Source organism: Papaver somniferum, unplaced genomic scaffold, assembly GCF_003573695.1.
Source record: "Papaver somniferum cultivar HN1 unplaced genomic scaffold, ASM357369v1 unplaced-scaffold_137, whole genome shotgun sequence".
In the NCBI taxonomy this organism is placed as follows: Eukaryota; Viridiplantae; Streptophyta; class Magnoliopsida; order Ranunculales; family Papaveraceae; genus Papaver; species Papaver somniferum.
The window spans coordinates 9,149,068-9,175,281 of record NW_020622934.1 but is presented as its reverse complement, the minus strand read 5'-3'; the positions used below and the strand labels follow the sequence as shown (position 1 = coordinate 9,175,281).

The 26,214-nt window shown below is 35.8% G+C and overlaps 1 protein-coding gene across 1 annotated transcript; it reads left to right on the top strand.

Moving 5' to 3' along the window:
- The first annotated feature begins 5,035 nt into the window (after positions 1–5,035).
- On the top strand, positions 5,036–7,519 carry LOC113334755 (GTP-binding protein SAR1A-like). The gene is made up of 3 exons (XM_026580957.1): positions 5,036–5,265; positions 5,362–5,493; positions 6,852–7,519. The coding sequence occupies exons 1-3, from the start codon at positions 5,137–5,139 to the stop codon at positions 7,170–7,172; spliced, it is 582 nt and encodes a 193-aa protein (XP_026436742.1). The 5' UTR covers positions 5,036–5,136; the 3' UTR covers positions 7,173–7,519.
- Positions 7,520–26,214: the final 18,695 nt, after the last annotated feature.

Sequence of the window (26,214 nt, the reverse complement as noted above, 5' to 3'; positions counted from 1 at the left end):
CAAGCTAACATATACGAAGTTGACTCTAGTACATAATCAAGCGACTCTTAAAATGAGTTTTGATTCACTAAAATATAACAACCAAACTTGACGTACCAATGCTTGGTGGATTCAACCGAGCTATGCTCTAACATTAGTTGTTGGTTGTTGTAAACTCTGTGTATAGAGTTTTGTTGTACAAACTTTTATTTGAGTCTTCAAGTTTGTATAGACTTTGCTTTGGTGTAAGAAACTTGCTTTGTTAATGAAGTTTTAGCTTTCCAAAATGATCGGTGGATCAATCACGTAATGGTACATGGTATTAATATGTAAGAACAGTAATGAATGAAGGCGTTTTCGTTTATAAAGTCTTGCCTCTTTATTTACGATGTAAAGCTAGTTCATGGTGAAGTGTTGCAATAGCATACTTAGCCGAACGTGTGTAATAGAGAGACAAGATGAAGGCTAATAAGCAAAGGATAGGAAAAGGGTCCTAGTTGATGCGAAAATTATATTGCCGTTTGGGGATTGCAATATAACACGACGGCGGATGGGCAACGATAGTGAAAGCAATGCAGCAAGAAAGAAATCATTCCAACAACAAACATGAGTTGGGTAGAACTCATGGCCTAGAGAAAGACACACACTTTATAGGCAGTATAACAATGCAGTTCAAAGGAATATTTGAAGACATATTGGCTTTGAAGGCATGACGTACGAACAACTAAATGGTTAGTTATGTTATGTCCAAATAGTAGTTAGACACAGTTGCGTGGATGGGCTGTGCAACTCAATAGTTTTTCTTTAAGCTAGACAAACTTGCATGTTTCTGATTTGGGTATGCAAAATGGCCACATTCAGAGAAATGAGTTCTTAAATGGATTTTGTGTAGTCAGAACTTGTGAGGCATGAAGTGCTAGGTTCGTATGTCTAATGTAAAGGAAACCCATGTGCATTTTATGACATGCTTAACGGAGGGCATGGAGGATAATAATCCAAGGCATGTGCCAACAAAATTGATTGAAAACGAAGGCCAAGTCATTTATAAGTCCTTGTCATACTGAGTTAGATGCAAAAGTCGTGAGGCTAAAGACTATTGGCAGAGATCATAATGATCAGTTAAGAAAAATCATTTTGTGCATACACTTATGTATAAATGATTCAAGTGGAATTCAAGCCAAGTTCAAGGGAATTGGCTAAGAAGAATTTCAAGTTTGCATTTGGGTGTTGATGCATGATTTGAGTAGCAGCTGAAGCATAGTGCACAATGCCAAGGCCTGGCTCAAGTAGATGGGATCAATAGCAAAGCAGTAAAGCTAAGTGATGCTGATGCTAAGGCATGAAAGTTGGCTAAGACATTTTGCAAAGGCCAGCAAACTTTGCTGAATTTTAGAAGAGGTTTTGAAAGTGCATGCGGCGAAGTTAAGACAAGTATAGTGTTTATATTAGGTCGCGTTCAACGAGGACGTTGAAAAAATTATGTGGGGGAAGTCTATGACCAGCCAGGTCAGTGATGCACAATGATTGCGCCTTACAGTGTAACCGTCCAAGTCAGTGATCGACCAAGATGGCGCGACACTGCATAGATTTTCAGGTGTTAAGATAACAAGACCCTACAGGGTCAGCGAAGCGCAAAGGTGACGCTACACTGTAAGGAAATTATCCAAGTAATGAAGCTTATTGGACGACGCGATGAAACTTCATTGAGGGAAAGGCAAGGAAAGGCCAAGTCGACAAATGAAACATGCGATATTGGCATTAAGGCATATCCATGGAATTGAGTTGGCCAAAACTACATGATGCCAAGATTTGGTATATGCATAATTTCAAGGCTGGCCAAAGCTTGAAAAGTGCAAGCAAGCTAGTAATGCAAGAGTAGGCATTGCCATCGTCGAGCAAATTGGCTAAGTGAAGCATATGACGCATAAGTAACCATATTGAGCTAAGGAGTTGGCAAAGATAAATGTAGCACAATGTTGGTAGTGCATTGGCTTAGTCCAAGAAGATCGCAGGGCCATGTTTGCCATACATTGGGTCAAGGTCAAGTTCAGTAAAGCACAAAAGTTATGCAATATGGCTTAAGTGACGATTAGGAGTTGGTTATTTGCTTCACAAGCATGCCAAAGGTGCGAGACAATATAGAAGGTTGTAAATCAAGTTTTTAAGCCTGTGTGAGTGTTGATAACTGCTTGGGAACAGGTGTTGGATGTTGGCTCGAGTTTAAAGAGAAGCTATCCAAGTTAGCACAATTATTGGCGGTTATGAAACTGCTCCATGGGACAGATGGTTGTTCCATGCGTGTGCAACAGTTGTTCACGGTTTTGGCTAGTAAAGCTACTGTATAAATAGTACTAAGGCATGGAAAAATCAGCAGGCTTACATAGGAGATTATGAGACTCAAATTGCGAGAGTTTTTGTAAGGCTAAGGCTTGGTTCAAGAGGAACAAGTCTGTGTAAGTCCATAGGTGGGCAAGTTTTGAATATCTTCCCTTTGATGCAATAAAATGAGTTGATTGTGTCATGTTTTAAGTGTTCTTGGTTAAATGGTTGTGCTAGTGAATGTATGGAATTGTTTGGATTCATTATGAGATGCATTTGAAGTAAAGAAAAGAAGAAAGAAGGCTAAATACTTCCTCCGTAAAACTGAAGAGTTGGCTATTTGTATCGGTGCAAACTTTTAAGGCTGAAGTGCATGTGGGTGAAGCTTGATTCACATAACCACTGTGCTTCCGGGTTACACTTGCGCATAAAAATTTGCAAGATGTATTTGCGGGTGTGACACCTACCATAGTGCTTGGCCAAGACTGGGACTCAGAACCAAACTGTTTTGTAGACCTTTATACTAGGGTGGGACTTAGGGCGAGTTAAAAGGCTTGGCCGAAGCAGACCCGAGCTAGGAATCCCTTACCCAGATTGCCCATCGAACCCGTGGAACCCATGAAGGTACTGCTCAAGTCCGCACAAATTATGTTCCTCGGATTCCTCGGGTTGGCCCAAGTTTCACTAGACATGTGAGTTTGTTAATACGTTAATAATAAATTTTGGTAATAATAAGATTTAATTGCTCCATTTATCTTAAATTTCCAAATAACCGAAGATTATTTATAATAATATAAGCTTTTTTCACATAATGATTGAAAAATGAGATAGATATAATTTATTCATTATTAGATGTGAAGTTAATATCTAAAGTTTCTCTTTACATAGCTACATCATAGTTCTTCGGGTTGGGCGGGTTGCTTGGGTTAGAAATATTTGTGCCCATGCTTGCACAAATTTAATTCGGTTTTATAAAAATTATGCCCAAGCTTGCCCAAAATTTTGATGTACGTTTCCCATGCCCACCCAACGTTTGGGTTGGGCATGGGTTAACCAACCCAAGTCCCACCCCTACTTGATACAAAACTAATGGCCCGTAGGTCCTAGACAAAGTTCGATAGAACTTATTAGTAGGAAATATCAATTGGTCCTAGGAATAATATATTAGAGACAGCCTAGTCCAATTGACCTAGTCAATTGTCTGTTTGGTCCTATTTGGTAATATAAATTATAATTTGGTCCTAAAAATTATGGTTTGGTTCTGAGATGACGTCATGGATGATGTAATTTTGGTCTGGTAGGGACAAAAATATCCTTTTTTGGGGACCCAGATATATGCAAAAAATCAATGGAAAATAATTTATTTTTTTCAGATTCACTTTCTCTCTCTTAGTTTCATATCTACTTTCTCTCTCATTTGATTTTTTTTCCTGCTGCTGTTTTGTTTGAAGATTGAGAAGAAGATTTTATACAGAGAAAACTTCGAGATCTGCTGCTGTGGTTTTACGTCTCTCAATTAAAGAAAACCTAGGTCCTCAATGAAAACTTCGTCGCATTCTTCTTATTCTCTCTAAAAAAATCAAGAAACGAAAGGAAAAAATGGAGTTTGATTTCTTGATTTTGTTTGATTTTAATACGATGAAGATGATAATATTTTGGTGTTGCTGTTTTTTTTGTTGCGGCTGTTGCTTGATGATAAAGATCTGCAGTTGAAGACGTTAAAGATATGCAGTTGAAGATTACGAGATATGTTTGTTTAAAGACGATGAAGACTTCGAGATCTATTGCTTTTGAAGACGGTGATTGATTTTTGATGATAAATATCTGTTGTTGTTTGTGTTTGTTTGCTGCTGTTGAAGATGACGGGCTGTTGAATATGATGAAGAATTTTTTTCTGCTGCTGTTGTTAAAGACGATGATGTTTGTTGTTGATGTTGAAGATGACGAAGATGATGAAGATGATGCTACTGCAGTTCATTCCAGAAATGGACTCTGTTTTTTTTTTTAGGTTTTTATATGGAGTTCATTTCTGGAATGAACTCTGTTTTTATATGAAGTTCATTTCTGGAATGAACTCTGTTTTTTTAGCTTTTTATATGGAGTTCATATTTGGAATGAACTCTGTTTTTTTAGCTTTTTATATGGAGTTCATTTCTGGAATGAACTATGTTTTTATATGGAGTTTATTTCTGGAATGAACTCTGTTCTTTTTAGCTTTTTATATGGAGTTCATTTCTGAAATGAACTCTATTTTTTTAGCTTTTTATACGGAGTTCATTTCTGGAATGAACTATATTTTTTTAGTTTTTTATATGGAGTTCATTTCTGGAATGAACTCTGTTTTATATGTTTTCTGAAAAAATAAATAGAAATTCACAGAAATTCATTTTGACGAATGAACTGATACAAAAAAATAAGTAAAAATTAACACGGAAGGGTATTTTTATATGTTTTATATTTTTAAATAATTATGGACATGGGCCATCTGAAAAAAAGGATCAGACGATATTTTCCCTATTATTGGTTGTTTCGGCGTGTATCCAACACGATAGTCAAAAGATAAAATCAACGGCTATTAAGCATTTAGCGTTACAAAAATGGATCCAAACACTTAGATTCCATATCAACGGATCTGTATAGCTCTAGTGACGCGTACTTCCTTAGTTGTCGTTTTCCTATTGGTGATCCACGTCTATATTAATAACCCTCAGATTCTCCTTCCTCAAAAACGGATTACAAAAAACGTTTTTTTCCCCGCTCTTCTCTCTCCATCCTCGAAGACTCCCATTTTCTCTCTCCAAAATTGAGAAATAATAAATCAGAATCAAAATCAAAATCATGTTTATTGTTGATTGGTTTTATGGAGTTCTTGCATCACTTGGATTATGGCAGAAAGAAGCAAAGATCTTGTTCTTAGGTCTTGATAATGCTGGAAAAACTACTTTACTCAATATGTTGAAAGATGAGGTTCGATTTCTCGTTTTTTATTGTGAATTTCTAGGGTTTGATTTGGTAATGTTGTTTTATGAATTTGTCGATTTTTTTTTTTGGTGTTGTTTATAGAGATTAGTACAACATCAACCAACACAGTATCCAACATCAGAGGAATTGAGTATTGGAAAAATCAAATTTAAGGCTTTTGATTTGGGTGGACATCTAATCGCTCGTAGAGTTTGGAAAGATTATTACGCTAAGGTAACTGATATCCAGATCCCTCTCTATTTTATCGATTTGAGTCAACTTTTTGTTGGTATTGTTAGTAATTGATTTGTAGTTGGAACAATTTTTGTATGTCAATCTTGCATTGGAATTATGAAAATCTGGAGCTGTGCACAGTTTCATATTATTTGGGTTAATGACAAAGTCACTGGTCGCTCTTTCCAATACAGTGTTTTAGGTGGAAATGTTGTGAGATTAGCATGAAAGCCACGGTCAACCACGAGTGTTCTTTTCATTTTTTAAGTAAAACACTATGAGATGGGTGTTGGCTTTACTGCCTATACATGCGAGACTGTAGATAGGGTAAACAATAGTGTAGTGCTAGTGATGATAAGTAGGCTGGTCTACGGGGTGTGTGTAGGTAAAGATGCTGTCCCTTGTTTATTTTTCTCTTTCCATACTATCTTGATTGCACTTCTAGCTAGTAAATGGGTTGTCTTGGTGTATGTGGGAATTGTTTTTTGTTTTTCTTTAGGCGACTTATTTTTGGTTGAACATTATCTTCGCTGTTTCTCGTCTGGATATTTGATGCCCGGGCTATTATTAATTTCGCCAGTAGTTATAATGACATTCTCAAGAATAAAATTGTTCAACAAAACTTTTGAATGTTCTTCTCGGGGCCACGTGCTGACCTTGTCATATGATGCTTTGAGAAGGTAAAGTATTAAGATTGATGAATCTTTTATGCACCATAGTGTTTCTCCCTGGAGAAGGATATTTGTCTCACAAATAGGACTGCTCAACCAAAACGTGGAGCAGGGTGGCACTACAAGCACGTGTACAGTTGGTTATAATGGCATTGTAATGTGAATTGGTCAATTGCAATTGTGGATTCCTCTTTTATTTTATTTTATGGATGAGCAACTTGAATTAATTGTTTGTGTATCGCTCTTGCCGGCTTACCTGCTTAGAGCTGGGGATTTTGCAACTTATATTATGCATAGCTTGTGAAACTGTTAAGCTTCGCTGTTAAATTGGAATATTATATTATACTCACTTACAAGGATGGTTCCTGAAATTGGGAATGTTACGAGAAATGAAATGGCTTAGAAATGTCTGATTTTAGTGTTTGAATGGGAATAATATCGTCTTGCCTTTGCTTTTTGTCGACGTTCTAATATCATGATCAATTGATTAATACCATACCGATTATCTCGATATCCTGATCCCGCTTCTAGTATGCGTTCTAGTCTTGGGTTTCTTTGTGTTTTGGATTGGTTTGTGCTTGGTTGACTCAAATTTTTCAGGTTTTCATGTTGTGCTATATTGGTTGTTATTCCTTTAGTGTATTTGATACGCCGACTCTATTAATGATTTGTTGACTGGTGTTTCAGGTGGATGCAGTGGTGTATTTGGTTGATGCTTATGACAAGGAGAGGTTCGCTGAGTCCAAAAAAGAGCTGGATGCTCTCCTCTCAGATGAGTCTCTAGCCACTGTTCCATTTCTTGTGCTGGGAAACAAGATTGACATACCATATGCAGCCTCAGAAGATGAGCTACGCTATCATTTGGGTCTCACCAATTTCACCACAGGCAAAGGAAATGTGAATCTTGCTGACTCAAATGTTCGACCTCTCGAAGTCTTCATGTGTAGTATTGTTCGTAAGATGGGGTATGGCGAGGGATTCAAATGGGTCTCCCAGTACATCAAATAGAGGAATGTAGAAGATGCTGTAGTGGGTCAAAACAGGTAAACTTCCTGTATTCTGTGTTTCCAGATCTCACTGGATTTGAGGTGAACCATGGTCTTTTAACTGTTTCGGATTCTGTATCGACACTGGGCAAGAAGTGGAAATGGTACTTAGTCATATCTATCTACAAGGCACTGTAAAATAGTAAATCTCAGACTACTTTCTTCTTTTATTTCCCTCTCTTTAGTATGTGATAGTTAGCATGATCACAATTGATTTTCTCTTTTAAATATTTGTTATGAGAAATCAGGATTTTCAAGAAATAATAATGGGACTAATTTAGTCGGTGGTGGTACTGATAGCATAACCTTTAATTGGCTAATTCTTTTATTTTGAAGATCTGCAATGTATTTCTGTGGCAACCAGGTTACCCTAGAACTTCAACTTGTTGGAAACTGTTATCAGTGCTCCAAATTTTATGTGGACAGAAAGAATGCAAGAGGCTATAATAAAGAATCCGTAGTATTCTCAGTTCGCGGAAGCCATATTTTTGTTTTTGTAGGGAAAATGAAGAGCCATGTTTTTGTTTCTGCGGGGGAAATGAAGCCGATCTTGTTTACTAACCATGTTTGGGTTCTGGTCGCAAAACCGAATTTTTGCTTCTTTTTGTTTTCTTCTTTTGAAACAAAACATCTGGTGGAGTGTACCACCATTGTAGACTGCAAACATCACATCTAGCAAACTCGCAAGTGTATCAGCTGCCTATTACTCACGAATGTTAGAAACCTTCACACTGGACAGATGACAACATGAATGTAAGAAACCTTCCTTCCTAATGTAAGAAACAGTAGGACCTATCAAGCCAAGGCACACTATATACCCATGCAAACCATCTACCCATCTACTTTTTAGAATCAGAACAGAGAGTTACAGACACTAGAAAGTTGAGATGGTGGCCACCGTTTCATCATGAAGAACATTCCTTGCCCATATTGTTGTTGCTACTGCAGTCACAAAGGAGTTGAAAGGGTTGGTCAAAATAAAAGCATTACCTGTAATATGAGAGTTAGGCAATAGTGAAGCATCCACAGTCATTCTATAGGAGTTGGTAACACTGTCAGGATCATCTGAGATCTTACTCTGATGGTTACTATTATGAACCGAACAGGCAGTTGGCTGAATAGGTGAGAAGACTGCGCAACTTATGTTATGAGAATTACATAAATCTTTAATCTTAAAATGAGAAGTACTAGTTCATTTTCATTATCCACTTAAAAAGTACCCCTTAGGGGTATTTAAATAAAATGGACAGGGATATTTGTGAAGTCCTTATATTCTAGGGGTATTTAATTAACGTTCACTATTATTAAACCCCAAATGTTTCATAATATGAATAAGAAATGACTATTCTGCACAATCAAAGGCTTTCACCATATCAAGTTTAACAACGATAACCCATGGATGAGCTCTAGTTTTCTTCATGTAATCAACCATTTCATGTGAAATAATAGTATTATCCTTTATAATGTGACCTGGAACATAAACTGCTTGCCAAGGCGAAATTATTTTCGAGACAAGGGGTTTCTACCGTACAACCATCAATATATAGATACTTTTTGATATCACATAAATTGATAGGGCAATAACCAGTGGGTGTACGACCACACTTATGTTTGGTAATTAAAGTTTGGTAAGTTAAATTGAGTTGAGGTAACAAAATACTTGTTGAGAAGAATTCATGTACCATGAAAACAACATTAGACCCAACAACATTCCACACTTCTTATAGAATCCTGCTTGATAGACAGATGCAACCCACGATTGAATTTCATAAACAATACCTCTAATTTCATCATCCGTAGAAACAGTAAGATGTTCATTATCAGGAGAAGTAATACAAGAAAAGATATGGTTAAGAACAGATATATCCATTTGAGGATTAATTGTTGTTGAATGAAATACCTCTGACATTATAAACCAAAACTTCTTCAATATCCTCCCTAGTTGAATGCCACTGACCATGAGCATCTTGAATTGTATAAACTCCCCGAGGACAGGAATTTTCCTTGGCATGGAAACATTTAACATTCTTGTCTTAAAAAGGGATTCTTGAATTGTATCAACTCCTCATGAGCATCTTGAATTGTTAGAGCATTGCTCGGTCGAACTCGCATGCGTTGCTATCTCAAGCATGTTTGTCAATGTTAGTGATCAAAACTATAAGTCTTGATTTTCAGTCTACTATAGCTAAGGTCTCGGACTAGGATAGAAAGTGTAGTTGAGCTCAAGAACTCCATGGAGAATCATCATACAAGACGAAGGACTACTCAAGGAACCGGTGGATCTTCATCGACTAAAAGGTACGTGGAGACTTGAACTTATCTATCACTCAAAAGTCTATTTATCTCCTATCTTGAGACAAAAGTCGTTTTGCTATACAGACTTAGATTATACACATTTGATATTTCGAGCCAAGTTTATCTCGCCCATCTATTTTTCGAAATATGTGTTGGTAAGCTTTCGCTTTAACCAAGTTCATCTCTACCTAGTGACGAAAGTCATGTTATGTTTCAATCACTTTGAAAATTGCTCTGACGAAAAATGGTTTGTGAATAACAACTATATAACGTTCTCTGAGAATGTTTCAATGATTGAAATGAGAGTTTAGAATATATAACCATTGATGGATATAAGCATTTGAAAAAGCGGGGTCCAACACCACCACCCAATATTTCGCTTAGCAATCTGTATGGACTAACTCCAATATACTTTGCTAGAAAATCAACTAGACAGTCAGACTTAATCTAGATTAAAGTATATCAAGGAGTTAATATCTCTCTCTTGTTTTGATTTACTCGAGCTAATAGAAATTAGCGAGTCTTTTAATCAAACACAAGGAATAACTTGGATGGTACCAAAGACCAGTATCCAAGGATCAATCAACGACAATCAACAACCAAAGGTTGGATTATTCTAATTGATGATCTAACGCACAACCTGTATTATTTCAATTATAAAGATAAAACAATATAATGCGGAAATTGAAATAACATAGACACCAGAAATTTTGTTAACGAGGAAACCGCAAATGCAGAAAAACCCCGGGACCTAGTCCAGATTGAACACACGTTGTATTAAGCCGCTACAGACACTAGCCCACTCCAAGCTAACTTCGGACTGGACTGTAGTTGAGCCCTAAACAATCTCACATTGATCCACGCCTCTGATCCTATCAGGATACTGCGCACTTTATTCCTTTAACTGATCTCACCCACAACTAAGAGTTGCTACGACCCAAAATCGCAGGCTTTGACAATAAACAAATCTGTCTCACACAGATAAGTCTATCAAAGGATCAATCTGTCTCCCACAGATAAACCCTAAAGGTTTTGTTCCGTCTTTTGATAATAATCAAGGTAAACAAGAACCAATTGATAATCCAGTCTTATATTCCCGAAGAACAGCCTAGAGTTATCAATCACCTCACAACAATCTTAATCGTATGGTAGCGAAACAAGATGTTGTGAAATCACAAACAATGAGAAGAAGATGTTTGTGACTACTTTTTATATCTTGCCTATTGGAGATATCAATCTCAAGCCAATCAATCTTATTGTACTCGTACGATAGAAGATGCAAGATCAGATCACACAACTACGATAAAAGTATTATCGGTCTGGCTTCACAATCCCAATGAATTCTTTAAGCCGTTAACCTGGTTTTAGAATAAGGAAACCAAAGGTTAAAGGAGAATCGAATCTAGCACGCAAATTAGTATCACACGTAAGGTGTGGGGATTAGTTTTGCACAATACTAGATGTCTCCTTTATATAGTCTTTCAAATCAGGGTTTAATGTTAGCTTAGTAACAAAGCATTCAATATTCACCGTTAGATAAACCTGATTTAGATTCAAGATAATATTTCTCAACCATTAGATCGAAAACTTAGCTTGTTACACACACTTGACAATGTACGCTTCTAGGTTTGTTAACCGTACCCAAATGTATACACTTGTTGGTTCAACAATAGTTAACCAAATGGTTAGCCATATGAGCATTTCATATCAACCATGTTCTTCTTCACCATAACTAGTTCAAATGACTTAAAATGAACTAGTTAGAGAGTTGTTCAATTGCAAGGAAATCTTATGTACTACACAAGACACAATTGAAGCAAAGATGATTTGATTCACTTGAATCGGTTCATGAAATTTTATAGCCACGGTTTGCAAATTGCATTCCTTAGTCTTTTTAAGTTTAAGGTCAGAAATCATCTTCAGATATATAACCTTCTCAAGTTCGCATACTGGGTTCGCGGACTTAAGTTACCGGGCACAATTTACAAACTGCAGCAGAAATTCTAGGGTATGAGAACTTCGCCGGTTCGCGGACTGGGTTCGCGGACTGAGTTCGCGGACTTAGCTTCACGCAAGTAGTTTGTCAACTCCAGCAGAAATTCTCGGGTTTGAGAACTTCAGAAGTTCGCGGACTTGGCTCACGCCATTCTTCCGGTTCTCTTGATCAAAAAAGTTCGCAAACTTTGGTTCAAGGAATATGACTTATACATATATGTGTTTCCATAACAATGCTTATATCCTTCAATGGTTATATAATCTAAACTCTCATTTCAATCATTGAAACATTCTCAGAGAACGTTATATAGTTGTTATTCACAAACCATTTTTTGTCAGAGCAATTTTCAAAGTGATTGAAACATAACATGACTTTCGTCACTAGGTAAAGATGAACTTGGTTAAAACGAAAGCTTACCAACGCATATTTCGAGAAATAGATAGGCGAGATAAACTCGGCTCGAAATATCAAATGTGTATAATCTAAGTCTATATAGCAAAACGACTTTTGTCTCAAGATAGGAGATAAATAGACTTTTGAGTGATAGATAAGTTCAAGTCTCCACATACCTTTTAGTCGATGAAGATCCACCGGTTCCTTGGGTAGTCCTTCGTCTTGTATGATGATTGCCATGGAGTTCTTGAGCTCAACTACACTTTCTATCCTAGTCCGAGACTTAGATATAATAAACTAGAAATCAAGACTTATAGTTTTGATCACTAACATTGACAAACATGCTTGATATAGCAACGCATGCGAGTTCGACCGAGCAATGCTCTAATAATCTCCCCCTTTGTCAATTTTACTGACAAAACTATCAATATATATGGAATACAAAAAAGATAAAGAAACTTTAGTAGCTCCTATTCCACATGTCTAATCTTCATCATTCCTCGAAATCTTCGTCACTTCCAAGTACTCCAATGATCCCAAATGTTGTAAGTTTAGCATCACCGTTGTTGAAGATCCGTAGCTATAACAATGAGAAAACATAGTTCTCGATCATTGTTATACAGTATCATAGTATTATTACACAGCGTCAAAGTTCAATTGCATCACAACTTCAACAATAATATTATGGTGATATGTATCACTCCCCCTTAGTCAATACTCCATCTCACATGGAAACCACTCCCCCTTACATAATGATCCGAAAACCATATGTATTTGTAGTATGAACTACATATTAATTCTCCCCCTTTTTGTCAATAAAATTGGCAAAGGTACAAGAACGAGATCATGATGAAATTTCCGAGAGAGCCATTTCATGACAAAAGGGAAAAAATACATACCAACTAATTTAGATGCAATCATAAAGCCGAAGCTAAATGCATTCATCAAGGAGTTTAAAGATACAAGATAACCCCTCTAATATTCCACAGCCACACACCTCTCAAGATATGACCATTAAGCACAAGTTCAAAAGAACTCTCCCCAATTTGATGTCATTCCCGAAAGAACAACAAGAGCGACCTTAATTTTAAAAGAAAAGAAGGATTTTATTGGACACCAAAAACCATGAGAATGATTTTCCATATCCAAGAAACTCAATCAAATTAATCACAAGCAAACCCATGATTAATTTAATCGGAATACACAATCAAATTAAACACAATAGGTGATCAATTCAATTGATTATGCTCAACATAAGAAAACATACGGAGCAATAGCTAAATAACCAAACAAGATGATTAATCTAGTTCAATATACTCGACATAACATATCTCACAGAACACCAACTAAGCTAATAAATCAACTTGGTTGTATAGTGCTCAACATAAGATGCATTATGGAGCCTTACAATAATACATAAAAATATGGATCAGGGATGATCAATACTGCAGAATACACAAGGATTCATTCTATCTTCAATCACTATTTGCATAACGACATTAATAGACATAATCCTTGAAAACAAAAGATTTTAACCTATCTTCCATCAAAAGTTTGACAATATAGGCTTAACTTTTGTATTTGTCAAAAGTCTATTCATTCTTTTACCAGTACGTGAATACCGATCACGAACGACTTTACTTTTGACAGAGTATAGGACAAACATAGTTCACAGACGTAAACACCAACATCCCATAACAAATTGCAGTATATCAAATCATAAAAATTAATACTGCAAAAACATCATCCTCCAAATATTTTTAGAATTTAAACCAAATAAACCTAAAAAAGAACAAGAAGATGAAAAATAATAGCTATTTGTAGTCACAATCATTGCTATTCATGCACTAGTTATTCTTCCAGCTAAACCAAAAAGAAGACATAGTAGGCAACAAAACTGGAAACACGATTAAAATACTATAAAATCTGTCAGCAACTAGAGATTGAACATGGACGAGCTCATCAGTTTCCTTCTTCAGTTTTTTTTTCTTCAGAAAATCAAGATTCCTTGTTGTAACTCCGAGATGTTCACGAACTACTTCAAAATCTCGAAGAAGGTTTCCTACCAGCTGTGATGACATCTGAACTGGTAGTTTGTTTTCATGGTCAATAGCATGAAAGCATGTTATGGAAACTGGAATCAACTCATTAGTTTTGCCCTTCACGTCTTCATCAATCTTGTTTCTTCTATCCATTGTGCACACGCTAAAATAATTTAGTAGAATCTTTTCATCTTATGGAACACAATATTTAAGGTATTCCAAATAAACCTTAGAGACCGTGAAGTCTGTGTGGGTTTGGTATGTGTACTTTTAGGTCAAAGCCTATGTGAGACCCTTAGAAGCCCAATTGCATGAAAAATTTCGAGATCGAAATTCCGAGAGAACTCTTAAAAGAAAAGAAAAAGACCTTTAACAAAGAACACAAAACAACCTTGACATATTTCTCAAGACAACTTTCTTCGGGAATATAAGGCTGGATTATCAATTGGTTCCTGTTCACCTTGATTTATCAAAATACGGAACAAAAACCTTTGGGTTTATCTGGGGAGACAGATTTATCCTTTCAATAGACTTGTCTGTGTGAGACAGATTTGTTTATTTCAAGTCTTCGACTTTGGGTCGTAGCAACTCTTAGTTGTGGGTGAGATCAACTAAGGGAATCAAGTGCGTAGCATCCTGCTGGGATCAGAGACGTAGGAGCATAACTGTACCTTGGATCAATGTGAGATTGGTTGGGGTTCAACTACAGTCCAGACCGGTTAGTTTGTAGTATGCTAGTGTCAGTAGTGGCTTAATACAATGTGTGTTCAATATGGACTAGGTCCCGGGGTTTTCCTGCATTTGCGGTTTCTTCGTTAACAAAATTCTGGTGTCTGTGTTATTTCTATTCCGCGTTATATTTGTTATCTTTATAATTTAAATATCACAGGTTATGCGTTAGAATCAATCAATTAGAATATCCGACCTTTTTGTTGTTGATTTAAATTGATTGACACTTGGATATTGGTCTTTGGTACCATCCAAGTTATCTCTCTAGTATTTGATAAAGACTTGCAGATTTCTATTTGCTTGAGTATAAATTAAATCGAGAGATAGAAATATTAACTCCTTTGATATACTTTTATCTAGATTGAGTCTGACTGTCTAGTTGATTCTCTATAAAGTATATTGGAGTTAGTCCATACAGATTGCTAAGCAAAATATTGGGTGTGGTTGTTAGACCCCCGCTTTTTCAATTGGTATCAGAGTAGGCAAACACGTTTAAGACCTTACAAGTCTATGTTTGTAGCGATCTGACTATATGGACAGAGGTGCTATCTCAATAAACGTACCACCAGTCTTCGATCGCTCAAACTACCCAGAGTGGAAAGTTTCCATGAGTGCTTTTCTTCAAGCTCACGATTTTCGAACTTGGGCACGTGTCGTTAATGGATATGATCCTCCGGTTAATACATAAGGCGTTGTATCTATACCTAAGGATGTTTTTAGTTATAGTCCTGAAGAATCTCTTGCTGCAATGCAAAACTCTGACGGATTAAATGCTATCAGACAGGCCAATACCCCAGACCTTCAGCACTATATGTCTACTTGCACTAAGTCTAAAGATGCCTGGGATATCTTAGAAACTATATTTGAAGATAATAGATACGTTTCTAAGAAGCATGTCATTGATGGAGGAAATAACCTCAACACCCTCTCCAAAAATACCTCTATTGGAAAGGTAAAAATTCTTGATCAAAATTCTGTTCAAACCCTTGCACTCAATGTTGCTTCCGACACAAGCGAAACCTCTAACTTGTCTTGGGATGATGAATGTTGCTCAAATGGTGATGACAGAAATGATCAAAGTATTTGTACAAAGAAGCGTTAGATGTGATAAACATCTTCTGTCCGCTTTTGCAGCTAATGATTCTGTAAATGAAAAATCTTTAAGTGTCAACGATTTGAATTCGTCCGATGGATGTGATGAACCCTCATCTCATGTGACAGAAACATCCACATACTCAAAGTCTGATTCAGAAGTTGAGTCTGACACAAATATTTTCGAATTCTTGAATAGAGAGGTTCTTCAAGAAAATATTCAATTAAAAGCTTCATTGAAGAAACTACAATCGTCAATCCAGATGAAAGATCTTGTGATAGATTGTCTTAATGATAAACTCACCAGAACTATTGCTCTAAAGGAAAAAGAGACTAATACTCTCAAGGATGATTTACAAAGATTATCCGTAAGCTCTGAAAAAATCTCAGCAATGTTATTTGGTCAGAAATCCTTTGGAAATACACATGGTTTAGGATTTAGATGCAAAGCTGCAGGCTCTGTCAACCATATTGTTTCTATTAATCATGGAAAAATAAAGGATGACTGTTGTGATAAACAGAAGGCACTTCGACAAGACAAAGGATCCATGATTTGTTCGTTTTGTGGAAATGCAAATCATGTTCAGAGCATGTGCTGGAGATTCGAAAAGAGCAGTAAGAAAATCACCAAAGTGCAAAAGAACATGCAAAAGATGAATATGGATAATCAACCTGGGGTCACAAGACCAGTGCTTCCAGATTCAGAAGAGGTAGAAAATATGTTTAGACAAGAAACCTTGGTAAACTACTATGTGGAAAACAAGGAGAGTGTTTGGCTCACAACGTCGCTGTCTAGTTCCAGAGACGTTCGCATCCTCATCTTTAACTTGAGAAAATGAGGTTTTGTGTATTTTTGGCTCAATTATTGTATTTGTTTTTGTTAAGAAAATATTCTCCTAACAATATAAATATTTGATCATTAAACCTCAAAAGACTTGTTCTTCTAAGGATTGGACGTTCATTAGTCTATCTATAAAATTATTTGTAGATTTTCTTTTTCCTAAAAAATACAGTTTCATGGCTCCTGTTGAAAAAGCGGGGGTCTAACAACCACACCCAATATTTCACTTAGCAATCTGCATGGACAAACTCCGATATACTTTCTAGAGAATCAACTAGACAGTCAGATTCAATCTAGACAAAAACTATATCAAAGAGTTTTTTTTCTATATCTCTCGATTTAAATCTTACTCAAGCAAACTGCGAGTCTCAATTTAAATACAAGAGAGATAAACTTGGATGGTACCAAATACCAATATCCAAGTGTCAATCAATTTAAATCAACAACGAAAAGGTCGGATATTCTAATTGATTGATTCTAACGCATAACTTGTGATATTTAAATTATAAAGATAAACAATATAATGCGGAATAGAAATAACACAGACACCAGAATTTTGTTAACGAGGAAACCGCAAATGCAGGAAAACCCCGGGACCTAGTCCATATTGAACACACATTGTATTAAGCCACTACAGACACTAGCATACTACAAACTAACTTCGGTCTGGACTGTAGTTGAACCCCAACCAATTTCACACTGATCCAAGGTACAGTTATGCTCCTACGTCTCTGATCCCAGCATGATGCTACGCACTTGATTCCCTTAGCTGATCTCACCCACAACTAAGAGTTGCTACGACCCAAAGTCGAAGACGTTAATAAACAAATCTGTATCACACAGAAAAGTATATGATAATAGATAAACCCGTCTCCCACGAACATACCTATGAGTTTTGTTCCGTATTTTGATAAATCAAGGTGAACATGAACCAATTGATAATCCAGATTTATATTCCCGAAGAATAGCTTAGTATTATCAATCACCTCAGAATAGTCTTAATCGACGCAACTAAAAAAAATATTGTGGAATCGCAAACGATGAGACGAAGATGTTTGTGATTATTTTTTATCTTGCCTATCGGAGATAGAAATCTCAAGCCAATTATTACAATTGTACTCGTACGATAGAAACAACAAGATCAGATCACACAACTACAAGAAAAGTAGTATCAGTCTGGCTTCACATTATCAATGAAGTCTTTAAGTCGTTAACCCGATTTGAGAAAAGAAAACCAGAGGTTAAAGGAGAATCCACTCTAGCTTAGCACAAATAGTATCACAGACAATGTGTGGGGATTAGTTTTCCCAGTTGCTAGAATTCTCCCTTATATAGTCTTTCAAATCAGGGTTTGCAATCAATGTTAGCTTAGTAACAAAGCATTAAATATTCAACGTTAGATGAAAACCTGATTTAGATTCAAGTTAATATTTATCAACTATTAGATTGAAAACATAGCTTGTCGTACGCAAATGAAATGCATGTTCCTCGGCTTATGTAACCGTACCCAAACTTGTACATTAGTTGGTTCAACAATAGTTAACCAAATGGTTAGCCATATGATCACTTTCATATCAACCGTATTCTTCTTCACCATAACTAGTTCAAATGACTCAAATGAACTAGTTAGAGATTTTTTTCAATTGCTTAGATCTTATGCAACTTCACAAGACACAACCGAAGCAAAAACGATTTGATTCACTCGAATCGGTTCATGAACTTTATATCCACGGTTTTCTAAAGCATTCTTTAAACAATAAAGATGAGTTCAAGAACAATCTTTTCTATATTTAACCTACTCAAGTTCGCGGACTGGAGTTCTCGGATGGAGTTCTCAAACTCCAGCAGAAATTCTCGGGTTTGAGAACTTCGCCAGTTGGCGGACTGAGTTCGCGGACTGAGCTTGCTGAGTGAGTTTTCAAACTCTAGCAGATATTCCCGGATGAGAACTTCCGCTAGTTCGCGAACCGAGTTCGCAAACTGTGCAAACAATTTCGATTCTCTTGATAAACAAAGTTCGCAGACATTGGTTCAAGGAATAGGACTTATACGTATATGTGTTTTCACAACAATGCTTATATCCATAAATGCTTATATAATCTAAATTCTCATTTCAATCATTGAAACATTCTCAGAGGACGTTATATAGTTTTTATTCACAAACCATTTTTCGTCAGAGAAATTTTCAAAGTGATTGAAACATAACATGACTTTCATCACTAGGTAAATATGAACTTGGCTAAACCGAAAGCTTTACCAACACATATTTCGAGAATAAATAGGCGAGGTAAGATCGGCTCGAAATACCAAATGTGTATAATCTAAGTCTATACAACAAAACGACTTTTGTCTCAAGATAGGAGATAAATAGACTTTTGAGTGATAGATAAGTTCAAGTCTCCACATACCTTTTAGTCGATGAAGATCCACCGGTTCCTTGAGTAGTCCTTCGTCTTGTATGATGATTGCCATGAAGCTCTTGAGCTCAGCTACACTTTCTATCCTAGTCCGAGACATTAGCTGTAGTAGACTAGAAATCAAGACTTATAGTTTTGATCACTAACATTGACAAACATGCTTGAGATAGCAACACATGCGAGTTCGACCGAGCAATGCTCTAACACCTGTAACTAGAGGCACCACAAGCAGGGATGCAGTCTAAGCAGATAACGTGTATCTGTGTAAAGGAACTTCTTGCTCAAGGGTGAAGAGAGTGAAGGCTACATATAATGGAGACGGTTCTTCCTCTGACTGTCTCTTATCTGGTTGTCATTTTGATAATAATTTTTGAGGCATGGTGAAAGATTTCATCAACAAGAGAAATAATTTAAAATCTCAAATTGTTTCCTCTTTGGAAAAGATAACTCACTATGAAGAAATGTTATCTCTAACCAAGAACACTATGCATGATCTAAAAAGAGAACTCAGTGACTTAACTGATATTTCTGAAGATTCGGAGGAATTGAATGATCCCATAATCAATGGGTTTTTCAATAATGAGAAGGAATTTTCGGTAGATGCCTTGAGAAATCTCTATTTTGCCTAGTACATCTTCTTTTCTTGTTTTGTTTAGAAGAATAACTAGAGTTTGGAATAGCAATGATTGTGATTACACATAGCTATGTCCAACGTTTTCATCTTCATGTTTTTAGGTTTATTTGTTTAAATTCTAAAAAATTGTTTGGAAGATGATTTTTGCAGTATTAATCTTTTTGGTTTAATATATTGAAATATTGTTATGGGATATGTGTGTTTACGTCTGTGAACTATGATTGTCCCATACCTTGTCAAAAGTAAAGTCTTTCGTAAGTCGATATTCACATATTGATAAAAGAAGGAATGAACTTTTGACAAATACAAAAGTTAAGCCTATTATGTCAATATTTGATGGAAGATATGTTAAAATCTTTTGTTTGCAAGGATTATGTCTATTATATGTCATTATACGAGATGGAAAATAGAATGAGTCCTTGATTATTCCACGGTATTAAGTCGATCTCCGATCCACATTTTTGTGTATATACTATGTTGTTCCATAAAGTGTCTAATGTTGAGCTCTATCGACTGAGTTATTGTTTTAGCTTAGTTGTTGTTCCGTGAGGTACTTTATGTCGAGCAGTAATCAACTAAATTAATCATCTTGCTTGGTTATTTAGTTATGGCTCCGTAAGTTTTCTTATGTTTGAGCATTTTTGACTGGGTTGATTGTTTTCTCATGATTAACTTAGTCATTGCTCCATAGATTCTCTTATGTTGAGTATGACCAATTAAATTGATTACTTTTTGTGGTTAATTTGGTTGTGTATTCCGATTAGATTAATTATGGGTTCTCTTGTGATTAATCTAATTGAGTAATTTTGAGTCTCCATAAGTTCACTTATGTTGAACATTTCCGATTAAATTAATCATAGGTTCTATTTTGGTTAATTTAATTAAGTACTTTTGGATTCAAATTCATATTTGTATGTAATTTGTTATATCCAAATAAATCCTTCTTTTCTCTTGAAATTAAGGCCGCTCTTGTTGTTCTTTCGAGAATGACATTTTATGGGGGACAGTTCTTAATTGAACTTGTGCTTAATTGTCAAATCTTTGTGGGGAGTGCAGCTGTAGAATATTATAGGGGTTATCTTATATCTTTAAACTCCTTGATGAATGCATTTAGCTTCGGCTTTATAATTGCATCTAAAGAACAAGTTTATATATGCGTATTTTGGTCATGAAATGTCTCTTTCGTAAATTTCATTAGGATTCCGTTCTTGTACCTTTGTCAATTTTATTAACAAAAAAAGGGGAGAATTAATATGTAGTTCACACTACAAATACATATGGTTTTCGGATCATTATGTAAGAGGGAGTAGTTTCCATGTGAGATGGAGTATTGACTAAGGGGGAGTGATACATATCACTACAGTATTGTTGTCAAAGTTATGATATAATTCAACTTTGATATTATGTAATGATACTATGACACTGTATAACAATGATCGAGAATTATGTTTTCTCATTGTTATAGCTACGGATTTTCAACAACGATGATGTTAAACTTACAACCTTTGGGATCATTGGAGTACTTGGAAGTGACGAAGATTTCGAGTAATGTTGAAGATTAGGCATGTGGAATAGGAGCTTCAAAAATGTATTTATCTTTTTTTGTATTCTATATGCATTAATTGTTTTGCCACTAAAATTGACAAAGTGGTAGATTGTTAGAGCATTGCTTGGTCGAACTCGCATGCATTGCTATCTCAATCATGTTTGTCAATGTTAGTGATCAAAAAGTGTAGTTGAGCTCAAGAACTCCATGGCGAATCATCATACAAGACGAAGGACTACCCAAGGAACCGGTGGATCTTCATCGACTAAAAGATATGTGAGGACTTGAACTTATCTATCACTCAAAAGTCTATTTATCTCCTATCTTGAGACAAAAGTTGTTTTTCTATATAGACTTAGATTATACACATTTGATATTTCGAGCCGAGTTTATCTCGCCTATCTATTTCTCGAAATATGTGTTGGTAAGCTTTCGTTTTAACCAAGTTCATCTTTACCTAGTGACGAAAGTCATGTTATGTTTCAATCACTTTGAAAATTGCTCTGACGAAAAATGGTTTGTGAATAACAACTATATAACGTTCTCTGAGAATGTTTCAATGATTGAAATGAGAGTTTAGATTATATAACCATTGATGGATATAAGAATTGTTGTGGAAACACATATATGTATAAGTCCTACTCCTTGAACCAAAGTTTGCGAACTTTGTTGATCAAGAGAACCGGAAGTTTGCACAGTTTGCAAACTCAGTCAGCGAACTGGCGGAAGTTCTCGACCCGAGAATATTTGCTGGAGTTTAAGAACTCACTCAGCAAACTCAATCCATGAACCCAGTCCGCGAACTGACGATACTTCTCGACCCGATAATAACTGCTGGAGTTTGAAAACTCTTTCCGAGAACTTAAATCCGCGAACCCAGACCGCGAACTTGAGTAGGTTATGTCTAAAAACGATTGTTCTTGAACTCATCTTTATATTGATTAAGGAATGCTTTTGCAAACCGTGGATATAAAGTTCATGAACCGATTCAAGTGAATCAAATCGTTTTTGCTTTTATTGTGTCTTGTGAAGTTACATAAGATCTAAGAAATTGAACAACTCTCTAACTAGTTCATTTGAGTCATTTTAACTAGTTATGGTGAAGAAGAATATGGTTGATATGAAAGTGATCATATGTCTAACCATTTGGTTAACTATTGTTGAACCAACTAATGTACAAGTTTGGGTACGGTTACACGAGCCTAGAAACGTGCATTTCATTTGTGTATGACAAGCTATGTTTTCGATCTAACGGTTGATAAATATGAGCTTGAATCTAATCATGTTTTCATATAACGGTGAATATTGAATGCTTTGTTACTAAGCTAACATTGATTCCAAACCCTGATTTGAAATACTATATAAGGGAGAACTCTAACAACTGGGAAACCTAATCCCCACACCTTACGTGTGATACTAGTTGTAAGCTAGAGTGGATTCTCCTTTAACCTCTGGTTTTCTTTTCTCAAACCGGGTTAACGACTTAAAGACTTCATTGGGATTGTGAAGCCAGACCGATACTACTTTCTTGTAGTTGTGTGATCTGATCTTGCTGTTTATATCATAGGAGTACAATTGTAATAATTGGCTTAAGATTTCTATCTCCGATAGGCAAGATAAAAAGTAATCACAAACATCTTCGTCTCATTGTTTGTGATTCCGCAACATCTTGTTTCGCTACCATACGATTAAGATTGTTGTGAGGTGATTGATAACTCTAGGCTGTTCTTCGGGAATATAAGACTGGATTATCAATTGGTTCCTGTTCACCTTGATTTATCAAAATACGGAACAAAAACCTTTGGTATTATTTGTGGGAGACAAATTGATCCTTTCAATAGACTTGTCTGTGTGAGACAGTTTTGTTTATTTCAAGTCTTCGACTTTGGGTCGTAGCAACTCTTAGTTGTGGGTGAGATCAGCTAAGGGAATCAAGTGTGTAGCATCCTGATGGGATCAGAGACGTAGGAGCAGAACTGTACCTTGGATCAGTGTGAGATTGGTTGGGGTTCAACTACAGTCCATACCGAAGTTAGTTTGTAGTATGCTAGTGTCTGTAGTGGCTTAATTCAATGTGTGTTCATTCTGAACTAGGTCACAGGGTTTTTCTGCATTTGCCGTTTCCTCATTAACAAAATTCTGGTGTCCGTGTTATTTCTATTCCGCATTATATTGTTTATCTTTATAATTGAAATATCACATGTTGTGCGTTAGAATCAATCAATTAGAATATGCTACCTTTTGGTTGTTGATTTAAATTGATTGACATTTGGATATTGGTCTTTGGTACCATTCAAGTTATCTCTCTAGTATTTGATAAATACTCGCAGATTTCTATTTGCTTGAGTATAGATCAAATCGAGAGATTGAGATATAAACTTCTTTGATATACTTTTATCTTGATTGAGTCTGACTGTCTAGTTGATTTTCTAGAAAGTATATTGGAGTTAGTCCATACAGATTGCTAATCGAAATATTGGGTGTGGTTGTTAGACCCCCGCTTTTTCAGGGATAACATGTTCACAAAAATCTTGGTAAGCATTTATATCCTTTATAACATACCATTTATCAATAGCATGTTAAACTTTTCAGTTGTCCAAAAAATTAGGGACAACAACTTGATGTAACACAAACAATTGATGCTAGAATTGTTTAATATGATAATCTGCTTCACCAAAAATTTCACGCTTCCACTTCTTTAGATCAACAAATGTTGTTGAAAAATTATGAGTAAGATTTTCAGTTGCAGAATCTTTATTATGAGACAACCATTTAGATTTAATGAGAGGGCTTGCAAGTATGATTCCAAAACCAAGACTCGTAACCACGAAAATGCCTAGAAATATCAGATAAGGTTGGATCTGTGGAAAATAATATTGGTGCATGATCATAACCAATTGGTAAAAGTTTATGGATGATATCATTTGGAAAAACTTGATGTCACAAAATGTTTGCTAAAGCACGATCCAGTCTAGTTCCACTGAAAGTAGCTTTATGCTGCCTATTGGACCAAGTATATGGATTCCCGTAAAGAGATATCAATCAAGCCAAGAGAATCCACCGTAAAAGTAATAATTGAATGAGAAGGTATTGTATGAGTGACATAGCTTTGCCTCTCATTTTTGTAAGGGTAGAATTAAAATCACCCATTATCACCCAAGATAAATCCGTATGAGTTCCCATCTCATGAATTAAATTTCATTGAGCATTTCTCTCACCAGTGTAAGTAGAATTAAATTCCAATGGTATATTATGTACATAATAGAACTTAGAACTTTTAGTGGCAGAAAACATCTTATTTTTCCTAAGGGATAGTTAGAACATTAAATTTTAAACAAATTCCTTTAAAGTTAGAGGCCATGTGGGTCAAAGATCCAAGATTTCTTGATGTGGGTAAGGAGAATTGGCATAGTCCCACCAATTTCTAATAACCAAAACTACTTTAAGAATGTTGATAGATTTCAAAAAGAAGCAAAAAGTTGGATCAAAGACCAAAGATTTCTTGATGTGGTTAAGGAATATAAATAATTGGCACAATCCTACTAGCTATAATAACCAAAACTACTTTGAGAATGTTGATAGATTTCAGAAAGAAGCCAAAAATTGAAATAAGACCGTGTTTGGTAATCTTTACACCAGGATTGATTATACTCTAAATAAGTTGAATAATGCTCAAAATGATTTCGATTTTTCTCCCACTCGATGCTAGCAATCACATGATCCAGTTTGTATGAATATTTGAATCTGCTCAGCATGGAAGAGATTTTCTGGAAACAGAAATCTAGGGTTGAGTGGCTTAAAAATGAGGATCTTAACACTAAAATTCTTCCATACTTCTACTCATGTTAGAAGGAAAAAGAATTTTATTTGCATGCTGAAGGATAAACTGGTAAGTGGTTAACTTTTGATAAAGACATTGAGATGGAAATAGTTAATCTCTTCAGTTATCTTTTTAATTTGACCTCTACTTGTTTGGATCATGATGATGTTGAATATTTATTTCCTAGCATTGTATTTGATAGTGAAAATTGTAATATCAATAAATATGTTTATGTTGTGGAAATTGAAACTATAATGCACTAACTTGGTTCTTCGAAATCCCCCGGTCCTGATGGTCTTGAAGGGGTTTTCTTTCAAAAATATTGGGGCATTGTTGACCCGAGTATAATGAAGTTGGTGAAAGATTTCTTTTCGCATGGTGTGCTTGATCTTGGGTTGAACATGACTTTTTTAGCTTTGAGACGGGATGGGCAGAAATATCTCTTGCCCATTATAAAGGCCAAGCGTGCAGGGGTTGTTTGTCGAAATAAAGTATTCATGGCCTGCCCAAGCTTATTGCATAATCTAAGCTTGGGCGGGTAGGACCAGTCGGGCCTTGAGTATTACAAATAAATAATAATTAAAAAAAATAACAAGCTTTCTATGATTTTTCATGAATTAGATCATAGATAATGAAATTAGGTCAAATCCCCCAAACTTTTCCAAGATTTTCTCTTTATTTTTAACAAATTAATTTTAATTCCTATTGAATAGGAGTTGAACATAAGAGATGAGAGTACCGACGCCAACTAACACACCTGGTATGTTAAGGTATTTCTTTTGTTTGAAAACGTTCATTTAGATAAATGGGTAGGACAAACCGGGACGGGTAATATTGGTGGGCTAAAATGTCATGTATAAGGTCTGGCAAGCAACTTTGACTTATGGCATGTTCCTTTTCTCTTATTTAAACGTGCTAGGCAGGGTAAGCCCGTAAAGGGCCTCGGGTACCCAAAGGTTTATGCGGTTCAGGTAGGACGGTATTGGGCCATGGATTTCCCGGAAAAAATTCCCTAGTTTTGTTATAAGAAAAAATTTCTTTCTTGTGCAAAATATTATAATTAAGCCCATTATTTTGTACAATTTTGCTATGAAAATCATTATTAAAATATGCATGAGTAGGCTTAAGCCTGTTATGAACCATGTGGTGCCGAAGCATCAACAAGCTTCGATAGAAGGTAAGTCCATATTTAACCCAAC

Bases quoted from the DNA above. Each gene is read 5' to 3' on its own strand.
- LOC113334755 (XM_026580957.1), top strand. From the start codon at position 5,137: ATGTTTATTGTTGATTGGTTTTATGGAGTTCTTGCATCACTTGGATTA. The intron at 5,266-5,361 runs GTTCGATTTCTC...TGTTGTTTATAG, and splicing joins TCAATATGTTGAAAGATGAG to AGATTAGTACAACATCAACC. The intron at 5,494-6,851 runs GTAACTGATATC...CTGGTGTTTCAG, and splicing joins GGAAAGATTATTACGCTAAG to GTGGATGCAGTGGTGTATTT.